This window comes from Sardina pilchardus, chromosome 16 (genome assembly GCF_963854185.1).
Source record: "Sardina pilchardus chromosome 16, fSarPil1.1, whole genome shotgun sequence".
Taxonomy (NCBI): Eukaryota; Metazoa; Chordata; class Actinopteri; order Clupeiformes; family Clupeidae; genus Sardina; species Sardina pilchardus.
The window spans coordinates 31672228-31694727 of record NC_085009.1 but is presented as its reverse complement, the minus strand read 5'-3'; the positions used below and the strand labels follow the sequence as shown (position 1 = coordinate 31694727).

The window sequence follows — 22500 nt, the reverse complement described above, 5'->3', positions numbered from 1 at the left end:
TAAGATGGACCAGCTGGTTTCTTGTTTTTTTCAGTAGGGCTGTTTTATTTGTGTTTACAATAGGGGCTTACACCTTGGCAGCCCCAGTCATTCATATGTTGTTAGAGTGTACAGTACATCTCATCTTTGCTGTAACATCCAGTTGAGAGCGGTACTTTGATTTTTAAGCATGATCAAAGATCTCATGCGGGCTGTTAACATTGATATTACGTAGTGAGATTGTGATGAAGGATCCATATTAGTTTCATGAGGTTTATCATTCTTTTATTATTATTATTACTATTATTATTATTATTATTATTGTTATTATTATTTAATGTATTCTTATGTAATTTACTGGTCAATTTTAAGACATCCAGTATCTCAGCCGACCCATTTGAATTTAAGGTGACCCCACATGGGGTTCCAAACCCAAAGTTGGGAAACGATGGCTTACAAGCATCCCTCAACACCACCTCTCCTGCAGACCAGCATCCCTCAACACCCTCAACACAACCTCTCCTGCAGACCAGCATCCCTCAACACCACCTCTCCTGCAGACCAGCATCCCTCAACACCACTTCTCTTAGAGAGCAGCATCCCTCAACACCACCTCTCCTGAAGACCAGCACTATGAGAAGTCCTACACCGCCATCTAGTGTTCACAGTGAACACATGCTTCACCCAGTAAAGGCAGGACTGGAGATTAGTGGTCAGTGTGTGGCTGCATCTGGACGTTGGTTGGTAGTCGGTGTGTGGCTGCTGAAGGTTGGTATCAGTGCATGGCTGCATCTGCATTTCCTTGTACAAATAGCAAAACACCATGGATTACTTGCAAAAGGTAGTCTGGCTATAACCATACTAAATTCAATCTTTTAAGCATGGGGAAGCTGCGCTTTGTTTCTACTGTGCAAGAGGCGTGATCAATGGGCATCGTTCATGGGCATCCGTACTTGCATGTATGTAATTTGTAAATGTATGTAATAATGCATTTGCAACTTGTTCAAAGGAATGAGAAACTGGTTATGACACAATGATGTTAAGATTGAACAGGTAGTTTTGAAAATGTCAATTCTGATCTGAGAAATGTACCAAAGCGATTGAGAAAAACTGTCAGAGAAATATACGCATTTTTTGATTTCAACAAATGGCCATAATGATGAAAAACACACTCTGTCGTAATATTTTGCAAAGCATTTTATTATTATTTTAGTAGTAGATTTCACGCCAGATACAGTCGTGAGAAGACATACAGTACGTTCATTACACAAACTCTGACTTATGTCCACTCTATGCAGGAGGTTGATCTACCTGTTTAAGCGAATGATGCACATAGAGCCGATTCTTGGATGCATGGCTACTGTACATCTGTTCCAATATCCTAACATCTACATTCATATCAAATTGTTTCTCTATCTGCATAAGCTTCATCTCCCTCAGATTCTCTGTTAGACACTGTTAGCACCTGGAAGGGGATTGTGTACAGGTCACTCAGCTCCAAACACCTGGAAGGGGACTGTGTACAGGTCACTCAGCTCCAAACACCTGGAAGGGGACTGTGTACAGGTCTCCAAACACCTGGAAGGGGACTGTGTACAGGTCTCCAAACACCTGGAAGGGGATTGTGTACAGGTCACTCAGCTCCAAACACCTGGAAGGGGATTGTGTACAGGTCTCCAAACACCTGGAAGGGGATTGTGTACAGGTCACTCAGCTCCAAACACCTGGAAGGGGATTGTGTACAGGTCTCCAAACACCTGGAAGGGGATTGTGTACAGGTCACTCAGCTCCAAACACCTGGAAGGGGATTGTGTACAGGTCACTCAGCTCTTGGTCCAGAGCAGCCGTGTTGGAACTTTGCCCTCGCTGTTGGTCATTGGTGGAGAGGTACCCTCCTGAAACAATGGGCTGGAGGTTGTTGTCGAGGCAACAGAAAGCATTCCAGAAGTGTGTGGGCACGTTCACCCTGCCATTGGGCACAGATACTGGAGGGTTGGTGCTGGAACCAATCCAGTGCACAGATACTGGAGGGTTGGTGCTGGAACCAATCCAGTGCACAGATACTGGAGGGTTGGTGCTGGAACCAATCCAGTGCACAGATACTGGAGGGTTGGTGCTGGAACCAATCCAGTGCACAGATACTGGAGGGTTGGTGCTGGGAACCACTCCAGTGACCACATAGGCTTTATTGGGAAGACAACGTTCATTCAGGAATTTCACCAGGTAGCTCTCCATCTTCTTCCACTCGCCCTGTTGCAGGAGGGGTGTTGAGGGGCAGTGTTGCCTCTGTTGCAGGAGGGGTGTTGAGGGGTGGTGTTGCCCCTGTTGCAGGAGGGGTGTTGAGGGGTGGTGTTGCCCCTGTTGCAGGAGGGGTGTTGAGGGGTGGTGTTGCCCCTGTTGAAGGAGGGGTGTTGAGGGGCGGCGTTGGTGAGGGTGAAGGTGGAGTCAGCGCAGCTCTGAGTGTTGGTGTGGAAGACAGGGTAGAGGTGACCTTTGTGGTAGCCAGACCATAATAATCACTGTTGAGGGCCTGGTTCTGTCCATTCATAATCACTGTTGAGGGCCTGGTTCTGTCCATTCATAATCACTGTTGAGGGCCTGGTTCTGTCCTCTCAGGTCTGTGCTGACTGTAGACTCAGCAGCCATGGACGGCCCTTGGTCTTGATCATCAAGCTGATGAACCAACACAAAAAGTGCAGTTGGGATTTAACAGTCAGTGTGTTGAAGAAATAATAACAACCCTGTAATCAACCCCGTTCTGTTCTGTTGTGAACAAGAAATCTGTTGAAACATATCTGTCTATGAGATCCCATCATAGTTGCATTACATTGCATACACACATTGGCCCTCATTTATCAAACGAGCGTACGACCAAAAACGGGCGTAAAACAGGCGTACGCTTGTTTCCACGCAAAGTAGGCCTATGGCATTTATCAATGTGAACGTGATCGGTGATACGCTCAAATCTCACGTCTAGTCTCAACTCGTGTACGCAAGTTTTTCAGGCGGCATAGCATCGCGCAGCAGTAAATCGGCGGTGCATTAGAAAGTTGAATTGATGGACTATCTCGGACATAACACCTTTCCTGTACATGTGCAGCCTGTTTGCTGTAATATAGCATATTATATTGACACATTTCATGGCTTAGAATAGCCATAGGCGATGATTACTTTCTCTTTGGCAAATGCAACATTCATGAATTAGGCCTAGGCATATATATTTTAAATTATTTTCAAGGGCAAATTGCAGTGTCGTACGGTTTTGTAATTAATGTATTTATAGTATGACGTGTTCTCTCTGCGAAAATAAAGTCTGTTGGGCGAGGCCATTAAAACGAGCATAATATAGGGGTGTGATATTTAAATCACGCTTGTTTCCAGCCGCCACATTTATCAACACACGTTTATTCTTACGCTGGAATTGGAGTGATACGAAAGTGTGATTAATCACACGTGAGCCCCGTCGTAAGATGATTTCTGCGCTCAGATACACCCTGAAGAAGGCTGAATGTGCAGCTGCCTGTGAGTTTTCCCTCAGCCCACCTTTAAACGTTTCCAGTTTGAAGGCTCAAATGAAGGCTTTTTTTTTAACTATTTTTCTGAAAAAGAGTGCCTTAGGTGATTTGTTTCCCTCAACCACTGGGTTCTCTACATTAATGAGCACCTTCAAATATGATCCCTTTCAACTTCAGAGATTTTCTTATGATCTAAACTGTTCACATGAAGTATTGTAACGTCATATACTTTTATGTCTGCTCTGTCAGTTGTAACATGCAACAAAAAAATGTAAAAAACATTTCCTAACTTAAGCAAAGTAAAAGTGGTAGGTGTGAGCTTATCATGTGCATGTGCAAGAACAACATGTGCTGTGTGCTCAAGCTCTTCATGTAGGCTGCATACTGTATGCATGGACAATAGTGTACTGTCTGTGGAAGCATTTGGTGTGTATGTGCAAGCTATTCTTGATTTGAGGCCCAGGGGGCGCCTTATCAGTCACTACAGCTTCTTGCCTGGGTCTTTAAAGAGCAAGTTGCAGGTTGAATTCAAAACTGAATTGATACCTCATATTGTCTGAAAATGTCTTTTAAAAATGTATATGTACGAATTCATATGTTATGGCTAACTCAACGAGCGGCCCGTGGGCCACTTTTGTACAGAACAAGATTCACTTTGGACAAAAGCGCCTACGAAATACCACACCCTTAATCATAACCATAACCATATCACCCCAGCAATCCCAACAGCCTGGACATTGACCCGTCTCTTGACGCAAGAGACCTTTTACGGTACCTAGGTTCATTCACAAAGAATATGTATGATAGTTATATCACCTGATTGGGGCATTACAATGCTGCTTACTGTACAGTATGTCTGTTTGAAATTGTTTTCAGAGCCTATTGGTGCATCTCAGAATAATATCCACCACAACCAGTGTGTGTGAATATATCTAACTGAACGTATGAAATGTAGCTGGATACTCATGGACACATGTCTCTTAGAACCACAATAGTCATTTTAACTGTATTTTGGGTGCCCGCGATGACCCAGTGCTTTTCCTGTCTGGCCCTTGGTAATGAATAGTCCTGACATATACAGTCTGGCCAGTAATGAGACATCTGCCACACCCGCAGTGAGAAAAACAAGCGGAGGCCAAAGTCCATAGCAAGGTACAAAGTCCATAGCATGGACGCAACTATCCAGTCACTCACGCTACCTTCAGCTTCCTTTTGGGAGAGACAACGGTCGAGAGATTCCTGTATGCCAGAGCTGTTCATTTACACATTCCGTTGGGCCAGATTTCAAACCAAGATTGAAGCTGGGTCCGACATTTTCAGCAGCAGGTAAGCTAATGGTGCATTTTTACAAAATTGAATGCGCTGAAAACAAAATTAGTTTATTGTTTAAAAACTGCCACTCTGAGCACACACATGCCGTTTGTAAACTCGGAGGACCCGAATTTAAAAATCCTGACCTCTGAGATGCATAAATAAGTTATCAGAACTGCTCCCTATGGTTTACCTACGAGGAATGTCTTAAGTGAGTGTTTCTAAGGTCAGTGACAAATGACCTTGCCTATTTGTAATCTTGTGTTGGTCGATTAGGTGGCATGAAGGCGGCCGCCATATTGGGTGCCTCTCATTCAGCGTTTATACAGCCTCCCTCGCTCCTCGGGCCTCGATCCTCACTGATCTACATAAAGAATGATGGGGCGGCAACAATGGGATAGTCTAGCCCTTCTTCTATCTTTCTTTATGTAGATCAGTGAGGATCGAGGCCCGAGGAGCGAGGGAGGACGTATAAACGCTGAATGAGAGGCACCTACTGTATGGGTGATGGGGCGAAAACAATGGGATAGTCTATCCAGTGTTAGTTATACATGTAGATCAGTGGGAACGCCCCTAGAGGATCAAGCATCGAGGGGCATGTTGAGAAGCACCTTATGCCGAAAATTAGAGGCACCTGTCTGATTTCCAATCATAGACACCTGTTCCTCCATTTGCCCTCATTGACTTGCCCCCACCATGATGCTTGTTATATTTACATGTGTTCTGGAGCCCAATGCGGTCTATACAGTGCTGCTTAAAACATTGTGAACCGTCAGTTGTTTATTTTTGTGCTGGCAATGCTTGAAGTGTAGAGCATTTTCACAGAGTCAGATTAAATTTACAAACATTGAATTTGACAGTGACGGTGAAAAGCATGTATGTTTGGTTTTTTCACATGTAGGCCTACTGGGTGAATGTTAACTCTTCTTTAATTAAACTGTTTTTATTTGCCTTCTCTTGTCCCACTTTTGTGTTGTTTCTATTGTAGCTTGATGAGACGAAATTCATCTTGACGCTATGAGGAGAGGCTGAAACATGGAAAGACAAGACGACATAAAACAGGAAGCCAGTCCGAACGGGCAAAGGTACAGTAGGCTGCTGAGCATGTGGTCTGAATCATTAACTAGAAGTTGCATAATGGCAACTGTTCTTTGCTATGAAACAAGCAATTAAACAAGCTTCCTTTCTACAGCCACACAAAACTTTGACTGAGTTTTCACTAGCATGCAAACATATAGTCAGAAGAGGCTACATGAGGAGACCAAAATATGTGGACTCGTTCCAAACAATCAAGCACCCAACAACAAAATGGTTGATTTTTTTATTATTCAAAAACTCTAGATAAAAAACTATTAAAGCAGCAAAGCAGGCAAGGTAATTCAAGGCTAGGCATAAAGTGTGTGTGCAATGTGCAAAGATCTAATAAAGTGTGTTATTCCAAAAGATGCGGTCAACAAAAAAATTGCTCTCCCGACTTTAGGCTAACTCCATAGAATTAAAGGGTGTGTTTTTCTGCCACAGCTCGCTCCATCATGAGAGGCCTCCATCACCTGTGCCCACTTGTGCGTCCATGAGGAGTGAGGGGCGTGGAATTACATTTCAACATGAGGATCCCACAGCTGGATCAAGGCAAGTTATCATGCAGACGCTGGTATTCACTAAGTTCCTGGATGATTCCACTCTTCAACAGGCCATATTCAACGCTTCTGTACTTTTTTGGTCAGTAAGAGGCAGCTCTACAGGCTATGTTGTTTTTTTTTCAAGGACAAGTCAAGGCAATCTGGATCTGCTTTCAGTTTATATAATCTATATAATTTTATTTCATCTTAAAGGAGTTATCCGGAATAAAATGCACTTTACATCAATCTAGGGATGTTTGGGAGTACATACGTTGAGTTGACATCACATCATGTCATTCGGATGTGTTTTGAGAGAGTCTTTATGTGGTCGGATAGAGAGTCCAGAATGAATTTAATCGAGTCAGTACCTTTCCGGAAATGTCGCTGCTCCAGCTGGGCAACGCTATTACAACACTTTAACAACATTTCCGGAAAGGTACTGACTCGATTAAATTCATTCTGGACTCTCTATCCGACCACATAAAGACGTGGGAATACTTTGGTTTGGCTTTAGGGACCCTCTACTCACTACCACGTAAGTGTAATGTTGTTTGGAACAGTAGAAGAGGTATAAAAATAGCGTTTTGTAGCAGCGAAAGGACGTGCCCCGGTCACTTCCAGGCTAACGAGTTTTTGGCTAAAAACGGTAAAATCGAACTCTCTCAAAACACATCCGAATGACATGATGTGATGTCAACTCAACGTATGCACTCCCAATCATCCTGAAATTGATCTAAAGTGCATTTTACTCCGGATAATTCCTTTAAGGCCATTCAATTGTTAGTACCGGTATGTAAACCCAAATATACTGTAGATGTAAGGGTGAGTATCTTTGGATAGACAGCAATTTTTTCTCTGATTATTATAGGAAATATAATGGTATGACTGAGCAATTACAAAATGTCTAGGATGTAGTAGGATAAATGGATGTTTTTACACCACAGCTCATTCCATCATGAGAGGCCTCCATCACCTGTGCCCACGTGTGTGTCCATGAAGACTGACCGGTCACAGGGCCGTGGAATTACATTTCAACATGAGGATCCCACAGCTGGATCAAGGCAAGTTATCATGCAGACGCTGGTATTCACTAAGTTCCTGGATGATTCCACTCTTCAACAGGCCATATTCAACGCTTCTGTACTCTTTTGGTCCCTAAGAGGCAGCTCTACAGGCTATGTTGTTTTTTTTTTCAAGGACAAGTCAAGGCAATCTGGATCTGCCTTCAGTTTATATAATCTATATAATTTTAGTTCATCTTAAGGCCATTAAATTGTTATTATGTAAACCCAAATACAGATGTAAGGGTGAGTATCTTTGCATAGACAGCAATTTTTTCTCTGATTATTATAGGAAACATAATGGTATGACTGAGCAATTACAAAATGTCTAGGATGTAGTAGGATAAATGGATGTCTTTACACCACAGCTCATTCCATCATGAGAGGCCTCCATCACCTGTGCCCACGTGTGTGTCCATGAAGAGTGACAGGTCACAGGGCCGTGGAATTACATTTCAACATGAGGATCCCACAGCTGGATCAAGGCAAGTTATCATGCAGAGATTATAGGAAATATAATGGTATGCCTCTGTAGCCTAGAAATCTAGACGCACCCTAGCAGCAAAAAAATATGTTTTGCCTAGCGGGATGGTCTAGGGTCGCACCGTTGAGGCCAAGCCTGCGTTCGACTCCAGGCCAGCCTATCCAATCAGAACGCTCTATCTGTGTACGGAGTCCTTGAGCCCGCCTTACGGTGTGGACAGACTTGTACGACATGTGTGTCGGAAGGTGTCGCACGTCTTCCCCTCGTTTGTCGTGAGTGGGCGTTTCGTTTGAATTGATCAGTTAGCAGTTCATAAGCAGTTCGTTTTAACTTGTCTCAAGTGTTTCTCACAAATGAACCACCATTTTAGGCATGTATTTAACAGCATACGAAAATATTAATAGCCTACACAAACTGCAAGCCATTTTGAAATCTTGTTTTATTTAAACTACTCAATGCAATCTCAAATCCTCACCAGAAACACCAACAGTCAATGTATTTCTCCAAATCCAAGTTTCATTTATTTTATGGACAACTATCTGGTCGTGGAAGAGTTCGTTTAAACATGAATTTGACTTGTATACGGAACCAAGTTTCACGGGCACTGTTGTACTACAACGACGAACCTACTACCTCGTGCTTTCATTGGACAGACGGCTCGCGTTCAACGGACTCATTTGCATAGAGCTGGGGATCTGCCAGCTTTTCTGTCGCGCGACAGGTTTTCAAATGCAGCGCTGCCTTCCCGGAATGCTTTGCGGGTCCATTAAAGTCGCTTGACGTCACCCATAGGGAAATAGCGGGTTCCGACCATAGACCTAAAAGAAATGGACAAACAGATTCCGTTATTCTCTATGGAAGGGGGCTGAAACAAAATTCCGTTTACTTTCCGTCGTACTGCGCAGACTCGTACTCAGTTTGTGACGTTAGCCTGCTGTAACTCGTCTGATAGATCGAAAACCTCTGAAATTGTTAACGTTCGTTTTTTAATATTATTATTATGTGTACTTGCCTCTAGGTAATGCTTTACCACATCAAACAGTAGGCTACCGTAGGCTACACGCATTTTCACTGATCTTGCGAATGACTCTCCGTCATGGTTTTCGTGCAGGCTCACTCAGCTTCTTATCCAAACATTACGGGCGAACGTTAGCTTCCCTACAACAGACATGCTAAAATACTTCTTTACGGGAAACCAACGTAATATACGGGGAAGAAATGAATTAATTTTGCCTTCGATACCCTATATAGAATACACAGAAGCTATAAGGGAGACAAAGGGCACATGTTATATGAAGTTATGGGATCGCAAAAAAATCTGAAATCTATGGCCGTCCAAGGGAGTTAGCAGAGTGTTGATCACCAGCTCATTTCGTGTTTCTACTTATGCCTGCCCCCTTGGTTCCGACACAACAGAGTGAAGTGTCGGACAAATGTGGCCACACCGTTAGCTCACCTTCGGCTTCCGATATTGACGCCAGGGGGCTGGACCACGCGTCCTCGTTCGACGAGTTGGGTGTGAGACCGTGTTGCACACCCATAGAGAAAAACGAAAGATGGATGAGGCTAACGAAGCGCTCTCGTTTGAATCGGCTTTGGAAAAGTTAGACTTGGGCTTTTCTTTGAAGGTTGAGCAGAAAGAAGCACTCAAGTCATTCGTTTTAAAGAACGATGTATTTGCCGTTTTGCCGACCGGCTACGATTGGTCACAAGTGCTGGCCTATTACGTGCAGAGGCAGTTTGAAAGACAACTGTTCATCCCACCCACAGGCTTCAGCTCTGTGAATGGTCCGACCCCAGACTATACAGTACATTTCTGTATAGATTGGCTTGCCAGGCTAATGCCTCTGAGCAATTACATACAAATGTCTACATTGACGGTTATTCAAATAACCTAAACCTAAACCTAAACTGTCCAAAATGTTAAAGGCCCACCGGGAAATCTCCTGAAGCCCCCGATTAGCCACCTCATGCCTGTGAACTCTGTAGGATTAATGGATGTCTAACATTTTGGGGGCTATTTTGTCTTTAATTGACAGGACAATGGAGAGTGGCAGAAAGAGAGTTGTGAGTGCAGTGAATTTACCTCAAATCAGAATAAAACCTGGGTTGCTATGGCTACATAGTCCCGAGCTATGGTTGCTATGCAGCTACTTGCACCACAGCTCCCCCTCGCTACTTGCGTTTCTAAACGTTTATCTAATGGTGTTTACAAGCGGAAGTTCGGGAGAAGCGTGACGAAATTTGCCCCGCCTCCTTCTTCAATCAGTCAGGTTACTTCTATGCCGAAGTTGCAGCATCAGCGTTACTCCACTCACAATGCACTATAGGACCCTGGCCAGACTTCGCCATGCTCTTCTATTATGCTTTTATGTCTGTATGCAAATTTCGGAATGTGAACTAGTGAATTTGAAATTAGCTTCAGTGTAACTGAGTGGCTCCATTAGGCATGACAGCAGCCAGATATATACTTAAAAAAAAAAAAAAAGAAGTGAGTCCCTGAGTGAGTTGCGTCGCACAGCTTGCTTTAGAAAGACACACAAAACTTTAGACTGAGCTTTCACTATCATGCTGTGGTGACTGCAAACATATAAAGTTACGAGAGGCAAAGTGAGGAGATCACAAAAAACGCAGCCGGTTGATTTTTTTTATTGTCCAAAAGCTCCAGATAAAAACATTAAGGCAGCAAAGCAGGCAATGGCAATACAAGGATAAAGTGTGTACTGTGTGCAAAGATGCAATTAAGTGCGTTGTTTAAAAATTGCTCTCCTTACTCATGAGCCGCAGCTATGCTCAGATGCATATATTCATTAGTACACCTATGCCCACATGACTTCAATGCCGACAGTATCGAAGGATAGGCTAACTCCATTGAAGTTAAGGGTGTGTTTATATGCCACAGCTCATTTCATCATGAGAGGCCTCCATCACCTGTGCCCACTTGCGTGTCCACGAAGAGTGAGGGGCATGGAATCACATTTCAACATGAAGATGACACAGGTGGATCAAGGCAAGTTATCACGCAGAGATTATGCGAAATGTAATGGTATGACTCTAAGCAAATGTCTACATTGACGTTTATTCAAATATCCTAAACCTAAACTGTCCAAAATATAGTGTAGACATTGGTAATAGATGTTACATGAAAACATGCAATGTGCAAACTCTGTAGGATTAATGGATGTCTTTACACCACAGCTCATTGCATCACGAGAGGCCTCCATCACCTGTGCCCACCTGTGTGTCCATGAAGAGTGACCAGTCAAATGATCGCTTAATAGACTTAAAACGTGAGGATGCCACAGATGGATCAAGGCAAGTTATCAAGCAGAAGATAGAGTCTTCATTGTCTTCTTCACACGTCATTTCATCCATAAAAGATGGCAGCATTGATGTAACATACATCTCATACATATAACATATCACACATCACACATTACACATTACACATCACATATAACATATAACATATAACATATAACATATAACATGACACCCACCATACCATACACACCTTATACCATACCATACCCCCATCCCTCTAGTTCCCCTCCCTCATCAACACAGTGCAATCAAAAGTGGACAGTGCAGACAACATAAACACAAAAGAATAGAGGGGATGGATTATTGTCACCGGAGTTTGTTAAGTGCAGTGATGGCTGAGGGTACAAAACTTTTCTTAAAGTGTGCTTTTTTCCGGTCCAGGGCTCTGTATCTGCGGCCAGATGGGAGTAGGGTGAAAAACCGGTTCAGGGGATGGTCAGGGCTGCTTGCCTTGGTGCGGGCAAGGCGTGTGGTGGCTGTGTCATTTGCATCAGTGAGGCTGGGGGTGGGAAGCTGTGTTATTTTAGATGCTAAGTGTGAGACTTTAATGAGTTTGTTCTTGCTGATGACATTTAGTATGGTGAAAAAACAGGGGGAACAGTAGAGTAGAAGGGGTTGGATGATGCTTTTGTAGAGTAGCAGAAGGAGGTGGGGGGCAACAGACAGTGATCTCAGTTTGCGTATGACATACAGTCTCTGTTGTGCACGTTTCTGTGTGATGGTGACATGTTCATTGAAGTTAAGCTTATTGTCAATGGTGAGACCAAGATATTTGAAGGTGCTGACCTGTTCAACTGGTTGGCCATTGATGGTGATGTGAGTGAGTCCAGGGGGTGATTTTGATGTATGGATGACCAGTTCTTTTGTCTTGTCAATGTTGAGTTGGAGGTAGTTATCAGAACACCACAGTGCAAAATCTGTGATGGACTGGTGGTGAGCTGTGATGGAATGGTTGTCTGTAAGTAGTCCTACTATGGCTGTATCATCTGCATATTTGTAGTAAGTGGTGTTGGGTAGTGAACTCTGGCAGTCATTTGTGTAGAGTGTGTACAGGAAGGGACTGAGTACGCAACTTTAGGGCTCCAGTGTTGGTGATGATGGTTGATGATGTTGTCCCTATTTTCACTGTCTGTGGCCTGTTGCTGAGAAAGTTGTATATCCAGTGGATGAGGAGAGGGGTGACATTCAGGTGCTGTAGTTTCTTGATGAGTTGATGGCGTTGGATTGTGTTAAATGCAGAGCTGAAGTCAACAAACAGAACTGAGGCATAGTTGTGGGGAGTCTGGAGGTGGTGAAGGAGGGAGTGAAGAAGGCATGCCACTGCATCCTCTGTCCCCCTTTTCGGCCGGTATGCAAATTGGTATGGGTCCAGTTGTGTGCTCACTGTGCCTGCTCGCAGAAGTGTATGGTAGGCCATTTACTAAGTGTCTAGATGCCATAAGTCACCCGTAAGCTAAACACTATACACTTTGCTTTTGTTCTCGGTCTACTGGAATATCATCCAAAGGTGTGCGCCACATACTTGGCAGAACGTGCACTGAAGTGCAGCCCTCCATAACGTTTCATTAACTTCAGCTCAGTAGTTTTGGTGTGATTCTTCTGACCGACAAATTGATACAAATGACATCATACTTGCAGTGACCTCATGAACATGCCACTGCTCAACAACATTTTTATATAATTTCTGCTTTTTGCAATACTAGCCTACATACTGATGTAAATTAATAAGTATGATTTGTTGTGCTCTCATTAAATACTCAGAATCCAAATGGAAGAATGCAAACCAGATGCTGTCAGTGACCAGTTTACCCAGGGGGACCTCAAGCACATATTCCAGGTTTGGATGCAGCTATATCATGCTGCACTGATATACACGTTTTACATGTTACAGAACAACAAAAATATGGTGTAAAAATATGTAAAACCTGGGTATTGTAATGCAGTATACTATAACCAGATATTTGTACACCAGGTGCTTGAGGAGAAGATCATCACCTTTGTGAAGAATGAGCTGAAGAGATTCAAGAAAATTCTAGATTACCAAGGGCACTTTGAGGGTAAAGAGCAGGATGAGAGTGATGCCAGAGAAGGGGCTCTCAAGATGGCACTGCACTTCCTGAGGAACATGACACAAAATAATATTGCTGACAAACTGCAAGAAAGTAAGACATGTTCCTTAAGTAGTTGTTTGGTCAATTTTAAATAGTTCTCATCAATATGCTAAATTAGAAAAACATAAAATATACTGTATGTTTAGGTGTCAGTTCCTTGCAAAACTTAATTTCTTTACTGAAATAGACATATGTATTTATTACAAGATTAGGCTTGCTAATGTGATGTTATATTTTGTTGTGTTTTGTGTTTTTAGTTCAATTTGGTCCAGTGTGGCAGATTGAGCTGAAGAGAAGTCTCAAGAAAAAGTACCAGAGTGTGTTTGAAGGAATACCCAAGCAAGGCAGCTCTGCTCTGCTGGAAAAGATCTACACAGAGGTCTACGTCACAGAGGGAGGAAGTGGGAAAGTTAATGAGCAGCATGAAGTCAGACAGATTGAGTCCAAATCCAAGAGACCAGCTGGACAGGAGACATCAGTCAAATGCAGAGACATCTTTAAGCCCTTACCTGGCCAAGACAAACCAATCAGAAGTGTCATCACAAAGGGAGTAGCTGGTATTGGCAAAACTGTCTCAGTTCAGAAGTACATCCTGGAATGGGCTGAAGGGAAAGAAAACCAGGATATCCACTTCATATTTCCACTGCCTTTTCGGGACCTCAACTGTATGAAAGACAAACAGCTCTCTTTGATGGATCTTCTTCACCATTTTTTCTCAGAAATTAAGCAGTTAACTTTTCCCAGCCAGGGGAAATACAAAGTGTTGTTCATCTTTGACAGTCTAGATGAGTGTCGACTCCAACTAGACTTTCAGAAAAATGAAATTTTGACTGATGTGACAAAGGTCACTTCATTGGATGTTCTGCTGACAAATCTCATCAAGGGTAATCTGCTTAGCTCTGCTCTCCTTTGGATCACCTCTCGACCAGCAGCAGCCAATCAAATCCCTCCTGAGTGTGTCGACCGGGTCACAGAAGTACAAGGGTTCAGCGACCCTCAGAAGGAGGTGTACATCAGGAAGAGGATCAGTGATCAGAATCTTGCCAGCAAAGTCATCACTCACATAGAATCATCAAGAAGCCTCCACATTATGTGCCACATACCTGTGTTTTGCTGGATTGCTGCTAATGTTATTGAATTAATTCTTACGACTGAAGGAGGTAAGCAAGTTCCAAAGACTTTGACAGAGATGTACACATATTTCCTTGTTTTTCAAACCAAGCAGAAGAGTCTAAAGTTTGAAGGAGTTCATGACACAGATCCACAGTGGAACCAGACTAGTCTCCTTGCTCTTGGAAAGTTGGCCTACGAGCAGCTGAAGAAGGGCAACCTGATCTTTTATGAAGAGGACCTGAGAGAGAGTGGTATTGATGTCAGAGAGGCAGCAGTACACTGTGGCATTTGCACCCAGATCTTTCAGGAAGAGTCAAGCCTTCATCAGGAAAAGGTGTACTGCTTTGTGCATCTGAGCATCCAGGAGTACCTTGCAGCTTTGTATGTGATCCTGATGTTAATAACTGAGGGGAAAGATCTCATGTCCCCACAGCAACCCCCCAGAACAGGGTTTCAGCTTCTGAAATGGCAAACAGTGGACAAATCCATGACCCCCTTACAGAAGAGTGCTGTGGACAAAGCATTGGAACATGAAGATGGGCGCTTTGATCTGTTCCTCCGTTTCCTTCTTGGCCTCTCTTTGGAATCCAACCAGAGACTCTTGAGAGGCCTAATAAAGGAAGTACAACATGAAAGCAAAAAGGAAATAGGCAGATACATAAAGACAAAGATCAGGGAGATGCCATCATCAGAGAGAGTTCTCAACCTCTTCCACTGTCTGAATGAAGTCAACGATCACTCCTTAGTGGAGGAGGTCCAGAGCTTCCTGAGTGCAGGGACACTTACTGAAGCCAATCTCTCATCCACTCAGTGGTCAGCTCTTGTGTTTGTGCTTCTGACGTCAGAAGAAAAGCTGGATGTGTTTGATTTGAAGAAGTACAGCAGGTCTGATGAATGTCTCCTAAGGCTGAAGCCAGTAGTGGAGGAATCCCAAAAGGCTCTGTGAGTAGGATAGCAATACAGTACTGTATGTATTGGCAGTAATGATATTTAAGTTGACATCAAAAATGATTCAGAAGCATAGCAACACTAATGCACTTATGGTTTCAATGTCCTAGAGAGTCTGTTAATTGGTGGAATGTTTTCCCCTTAAGGCTCAACAGATGTGGGCTCACTGAGAGGAGCTGTGCAGGTCTGGCATCTGTCCTCGCCAAATCGTCTTCAAAGCTGAAAAATATGGACCTCAGTGGAAACAGTATTGGAGATATTGGGGTCCAAGAATTGTGTAGTGGACTGGGTAACCCAAACTGTGCACTAGAGACACTCAGGTAAGACATTTCAGTATCCCATAATAATCAGGGCCCATATTCAGAATGTGGTTCCTAACTGGCAAATTTAGGAGAAACTCTATTCACAAACAACCCTAAGACGCTTTTTGTGGCATTTCACATCATGATGTTTTGAAATCAATATGCGTGGGTGAGGGAATAATTGTTTATTGTAACTCAGGGATGCCATAACACCACAACAACCAAAACTATAATTTAATGTAAACTAAATGTAATGTCTCAATGTAAATCAAAGTAGGTCTAAATTGTGTGTGGGTCTAATTAACTTGTGATTAATAGGCCAATAGGCCGATAAGGAAAATAAGTTGTTGCACACACTTTCCCTTTCAACAGATTATTTAATATTTTACAGTGATATGATCATTAATTTAGATAAGTATTTCTCATACTTCTCACTACAGCCAGTGACTGTGAATGTTCTTTCACTTACATGGAAACGTAATTTTCTCTCTCCTTGGTGTTTTGTACAACACAGACTTACACTGTAACCCTGTATTTTGACAGATTATTAATTGTGGTTTATGATTATGGTTTGATTGTTCAAAACGACATTAAGATTAAGTATTTGTCCTACACCTCGCTACAGCCTGTCAGAATGCAGTATTGGAGAGGAAGGCTTCAGAGCTCTTGCATCAGCACTGAGATCAAACTCCTCACACATGAGAGAGCTGCAGCTTAGTGGGAATAAAGCAGGAGACTCAGGAGTGAAGCATCTTTCTTCTTTTCTGGAGGATCCCAACTGTAAACTGGAGAAACTACAGTGAGTTTCACAAGACCAGATACTGAGTTGCTGTCGGTGAATTTGAAAGTGACTGATTTGTCATGGTCTTTCTTGGACATACAGACAAAACAATCAAACAAAACTACAGTAGCACTTGATTGTCCAAAATAACATTAAGATGGAGTGCGAGTGAAATGGCCACTTCTAAATGGGACCCACTGTATGACAAACATACTTGCACAAACACACACACACACACACACAAAGAGTATTGTAAATATGACGGTAATGTTGATTGTTCAAAAGGAAATGAAGATGAATTATTTCTCCTACTTCTCTCTACAGCCTGGATAAGTGCAGTATTGGAGAGGAAGGCTTCAGAGCTCTTGCATCAGCACTGAGATCAAACCCCTCACACATGAGAGAGCTGCAGCTGAGTGAGAATAAAGCAGGAGACTCAGGAGTGAAGCATCTTTCTTCTCTTCTGGAGGATCCCAACTGTAAACTGCAGAAACTACAGTGAGTTTCACAAGACTGAGTTGCTATCAGTGAATTTGAGAGTGACTGATGTGTCATGGTCTTTTCTCGCACATAAACACACATGTATTTATTCAAGTGGAACAAGGCAATAACATTCTCTATACTTCTCTCTACAGCCTGGTTAACTGCAGTATTGGAGAGGAAGGCTTCAGAGCTCTTGCATCAGCACTGAGATCAAACCCCTCACACATGAGAGAGCTGCAGCTGAGTGGGAATAAAGCAGGAGACTCAGGAGTGAAGCATCTTTCTTCTCTTCTGGAGAATCCCAACTGTAAACTGCAGAAGCTGTAGTGAGTGTCACAAGACCAATACTGAGTTGATATGAAATATGAAAGTGGTTGATTTCTCATGGTCTTTCTCTCACACATAAACACACATGTATTTTCTCGCACATTGATTGGATTGATATTCAATGTAAACATTCTATTTTTAACACCATTCTGTTCTTTGCCCCCTTCTTTCCACACACATATGCACACACACACACACACACACACACACACACACACACACACACACACACACACCATAATATTATTATTATTATTATTATTATTATATATTGACATATAATGGTAAATTGTACATTTTATTTTTATTTTTAGAATTGACAGAGGGAAGCAGTTACCTAACGTGTGAAATATGACACATTGTCTGTGTGTGTCCTTCAGCTGTTCTGATGAAGTGTTTCCTTCTTCCTCCTACAGCCTTTGGGAATGCAGTATAAGAGCTGAAGGTTTCAGAGCTTTAGCATCAGCACTGAGATCAAACCCATCAGCCCTCAGAGTGCTCCATGTGGAGGGGAATCATCCTGGAAGCTCAACACAGCAGTTGTTCTCTGACCTGAAGAAACATCCAAACTGTAAACATCTACAAATACATGTAGTCTATGGAGTCTATTTCGTTAGTTGTCCAGATTAAATACTCCTCTACACTGTGCATAATGTCAGTATAGCCCAACTGACAAATCATTGTCTGTACTTGTACTCATTTATTTAATCTAACCAAGGACCCAGTGGTCACTGTATGGGCAATCACTGTACACTATTGCCCCACACATATTCAGCCCAATGCCCAATTCACTGGAACTAAGGGGCAATAATAAAGTTAAATCTAAACTCGGCACAATAATAAAGTTAAATCTAAACTTATTCAATCTAACCAAGGACCCAATGGTCACTGTATGGGTAATCACTGGGTCCACTATTACCCCACACATGTTCAGCCCAATGCCCAATTCACTGGTACCAGCTTGGGTCCACTATTACCCCACACATGTTCAGTCCAATGTCCAATTCACTGGTACCAGCTTGAGGACAGTCAAGCCCTCATCGGATCGGCTCTGGAACCAACTTTTAGATGACATTAAAAAGGCCCATCTGTAGCTTTCTGCTAACTACTGAGTTACACATTCTGAATCTGCATTCAAAATGATCCCACCTTGTGTCTTTTATTTTGTCTTTTTAATCATTCTTTATTTTTAAAATGATTTTACCTTGTGTTTTCCTTTTTTTATTATGAACTTTACCTTTTTAAACCATTCTTTGGCTATGGAAATTCTTGTTTATTTAAAGCTCATTGAATTATTTGTATATGTAAAGCACATTGAGTGGCCTCTGTGTATGGAATGCGATATAAATAAACTTGACTTGACTTGTCATCAGAATGAGGCCTCTCAGTCTCATGTGTGATATTCATGATTTGCTTTCTAATTGACATCAATTTGCACTGCAAGATGCCTTAAATATGTTGATGGTTATGTCATATTTGTACTTTTCAATTTGTCGAAATCTTTCCATAAAACTGCACAGCACAGCAGCTGTTCTCTTAAATTGGGAACGGACGATCTAAAGTGTAAACATATAAAAATGCATGGAGTTGATTGAGTCTGTTCCCATTGTCTACCACATGAAATATTCCTCCAACACACATACACACACACACACAAATGTGTAATATAAAGCAAATGTTGTGCGGACGGGTATGGGTATCGGTGTTGTTAGACGTCAAGTGGACTTATTCAAGACTTACTTGTTGTTTTTAATCACTTTGGGAGTGCAACATTTCACACACACACACACACACACACACACATACACACATCTAGAGCTGCACCTACATACTGTTGACCTGCTTGTTAGACCACTCTTGAGAAAACAGACCTGCAGCTGGTTTACCTGCAGCTGGTTTTGCTTGTCACACCACCACAAGCTGGTCATTTAGTCGGTGTTGCTGGTCTACATTGCTGGTCAGTGGTCATGCCAGCTTATGTTGGTCATTCTAGCAAACCAGCATGACCTTCTTACACCAACAATTTCAAGCTTTCAAGCAGCATGACCATCTCACACCAGCTGTATCCCACACGACAGGTTGGTCACACCAGCATGACCAGTTTCCTCAGATGGTCACGCCAGCATGTCCACCTGGTGGCCTAACCAGCTACACCCGCAAAGACCAGCATGAGCTGGAAGAAAACCAGCAAAGACCAGTTTAAACCAGCTACCAGCTTAAGCTGGTTTCTTGCTGTTTTTGCAGTAGAACCACAGCTCTAGTACATCCACAGTGTTGGGGAGTAACGCATTACATGTAATTGAGTTACGTAATTTAATTACAAAATAAATGTAACAGTAATATATTACAGTTACTGTAGAAAAAAATGTAATTCAATTACAGGTACTTTTGAAATTTTTCAAAATTACAATTTGAATTACATCTCAATATTGTCAGCAAAACTTTGCAAATAATATTGTATGTAAAAAGAACTGTTTCCCTCCACAGCCATAGTTTGATACGGGACCTTCTGATAGGCTCTATCACGTCTACAGCGCCATCAGAGTAGGCCTACATGCCTGCCTGTAAACGTGTTACGATTATCATTATATTATCCTCACAAAAAATGTGATGTTAATTCTGCCTTGTGCGCTTGTACAGAACTGCTCGGCAGCCTGTAGACCAAGGCCGAAATCTTCGCATGGATTTGGGGACTATATACATCATTCAAAAATCGGAAAAGTAATCAAAAAGTAATCAAAAGTAATTAGTTACGTTACTCAGAAAAAGTAATTCAAATAGTTACACTACTATTACATTTTAAACAAAGTAACTTGCAACTGTAACACATTACATTTCTAAAGTAACCTTCCCAACACTGTACATCCATGCCATGCATTCCAGTTTTTGTTATATATACAGTATATATATATATATATATATATACACCCATTATGGAAGGGTTGTGCTATAGCATCAACTACTGGCTGAGGCTGAGTGTTCTTTACCTGTGTGTCTGTTGTTGGCCATTTGCCAAAGACATTGAACTGCCTCTCCTGATTCCCTTCAATATTTTTTCAAATGTGAAGTATTTCAAACAATAATGTTATTACTTCATAGAGGCCTAATTTATGACATGCATACATCTATTGCCCATGCAGCACGGCAAATCAAAGTTAATAGCCTATTAGGTTACAACAACTAGTTATGACAGCAAGTTCAACACATACAGTATGCATGTAATGAAACATTTCCAATGAAAAAAGGAAAAAAAAAAAGGTCAGAACTCAGTGACACTACCTGAAAATGCTCAAGACAAAAAAAAATAAAAAAATGCTACAGCCATTTGAAAACTACAATAAAGTTACACATTGCTGTAGATAGAGGAGTGAGTACCAGACACTGAATATACGTTTCACATTTGTACTATATGCTCTTTGCAATTCTACAGCATTGTGACAGAACTTCATAACTAGTTGTGTATGTATTGACTCAAGCAATAAAAAGTTTCATTATTTTATTGGGAACGACTATTCAGCATCCATAAGTAGGCTACGTCATTTTGACTGACATGACGTAAGCAAATGATAATAGGCTATTATGAAACAGCAGATAATTATATGAAAGCAACTGATGATGTCCAAAGGCATTTGCGATTTGTCCAGACAGAGGAAGGATAAAGGCTATGCTGTGTACAAATGACTGAATGCTGTGGAGGTTGAACTAATAGTTCTGAGCATTTTCATTCTGATCTGAGAAAAGCACCAAAGCGACTGAGAAAAACTGTAAGGTTACACGGGTTTGCAGATAATCCACTTTGCGGTGCGGTTTGCATTAATTGTTTTGAGAAATGCACCAACTGTTGAGAAAACACTAATAGGTCTAATGATTTCAGAAATGCCTCCACTGAACTGCGGCGCGGCAGCCCTTGAAGCTTTGACAGCTGCAGCCTCTAACGCGAGCTCAGCACGTCAGTTAAAGCCTGCACAAAAGAGAGACGCATTGTTGTGGGCCAAATGTTGTGATGGTTAGCCTAAATCTGGTGATGTTTGTTGCGCTAGGCAGCGGCTGTGGTTCTGAGTAGCCTACCAGTCCTGGTAGGCTATCTTGACTTGTCATCGCGCTGACACCATGTCACTCATAACCCGACAGCCTTGGCACGCTTATAAGCTAAGCTACTGTCTATGAGCGAGTTTTGACATAATAGCGCCTCATTGAAGTAAATAATAGGCTATGCCTATGCCTAACGTCTGACGCACATCGACACAAAAGCCGATGAGATCGTTGGCTGCACGTAGTACACAGCCTAATGTCTGCTCTGTGGTAATAGCCATGCTGAAGATACGTTAACGATAACGTTAGCTTTGTCCACTACAGTCTCTCGAAGCGACATCTCGTTCCTTCCTCGTTCCTATTTTAGTGAGCAAGCCACAGTAGGACTAAATCTGACCCCATTTAAAAACAAAAAAGGTGCCCCCGTTCTGATAACAGAGTTAACATAGAAATGTAATGCTGCTGCTGCATTCACACGTCATTTCAAAACGGCTCTCCCTTCCACAGTTGCGATGGGTAACTGAGCAGACACGCGTCGCCATGTTGGCTCATGCCTTGTAACTACGCGCGCAGTAGATGCGGCGCGCCCTCTGCTGGTTCGCCGTGAAGAGCCAAAATGGCGGCGGAGTGGTCCTGATGCTGAGGGATGCTGAGAGGCGTGCTGCGGAGAGCTTTACGGATCTAAAGGAGAGCAGCATCTCTTCTATTGGCCCAGTCTCTGTGGCGCAATGGAATAGCGCGCTGGACTTCTAATCCAGAGGCTCCGGGTTCGAGTCCCGGCAGAGATGTGTCGCCATGGCTACTGCACAATGTGCAGAAATTTTTGTATGGTAATCATGATTTACGCAGGAAACACCTCACATAAGTGTTGGTTTAATAATCTATAGCCTATAGACCACGCCATGGTTGTTCATCAGTGGTTTAAGCATCATATATAAAGCCTAGCTCATGATCACAATCATGTTTTGTGTGAAGCCTAGCTTAAACTTAAAACCGGTCAAAATGGTAATTTATTGAAGTTAATAGGCTATCCTGTATTTTGCAGGCTAATTTTAGTATAGCTTAGATCTCAGTCTCACCAGCAGCCAGCAGCATCTACAATTGGCTCTA

General features: G+C 42.4%; 2 protein-coding genes and 1 non-coding gene across 3 annotated transcripts in view; all 3 read left to right on the top strand.

Annotated features, from left to right (window-relative positions):
* Positions 1–22143, top strand: part of LOC134059652 (NACHT, LRR and PYD domains-containing protein 12-like) — a 36866-nt gene extending 14723 nt beyond the window's left edge. The window contains exons 11-14 of the mRNA XM_062516096.1: positions 16873–17046; positions 17184–17357; positions 17775–17853; positions 21967–22143. Of these exons, the coding sequence (XP_062372080.1) occupies positions 16873–17046; positions 17184–17357; positions 17775–17853; positions 21967–22143 (604 nt within the window). The remainder of the gene's footprint in view (positions 1–16872; positions 17047–17183; positions 17358–17774; positions 17854–21966) is intronic.
* On the top strand, positions 10955–15463 carry LOC134060450 (NLR family CARD domain-containing protein 3-like). Its single transcript, XM_062517178.1, has 3 exons — positions 10955–10979; positions 13237–13455; positions 13677–15463. Exons 1-3 carry the CDS (start codon positions 10955–10957, stop codon positions 15461–15463), a joined length of 2031 nt encoding a protein of 676 aa, XP_062373162.1.
* Positions 22105–22178, top strand: trnar-ucu (transfer RNA arginine (anticodon UCU)). Its single transcript has one exon. It is a non-coding gene; the product is annotated as a tRNA-Arg (tRNA).
* Positions 22179–22500: the final 322 nt, after the last annotated feature.

Excerpts from the sequence above, each read along its gene's own strand:
- LOC134060450 (XM_062517178.1), top strand. The coding sequence starts at position 10,955 with ATGAAGATGACACAGGTGGATCAAG. Across the intron at positions 10,980-13,236 it reads GATGACACAGGTGGATCAAG|TATACTATAACCAGATATTT; the intron begins GCAAGTTATCAC and ends ATTGTAATGCAG. Across the intron at positions 13,456-13,676 it reads TGCTGACAAACTGCAAGAAA|TGTGGCAGATTGAGCTGAAG; the intron begins GTAAGACATGTT and ends AATTTGGTCCAG.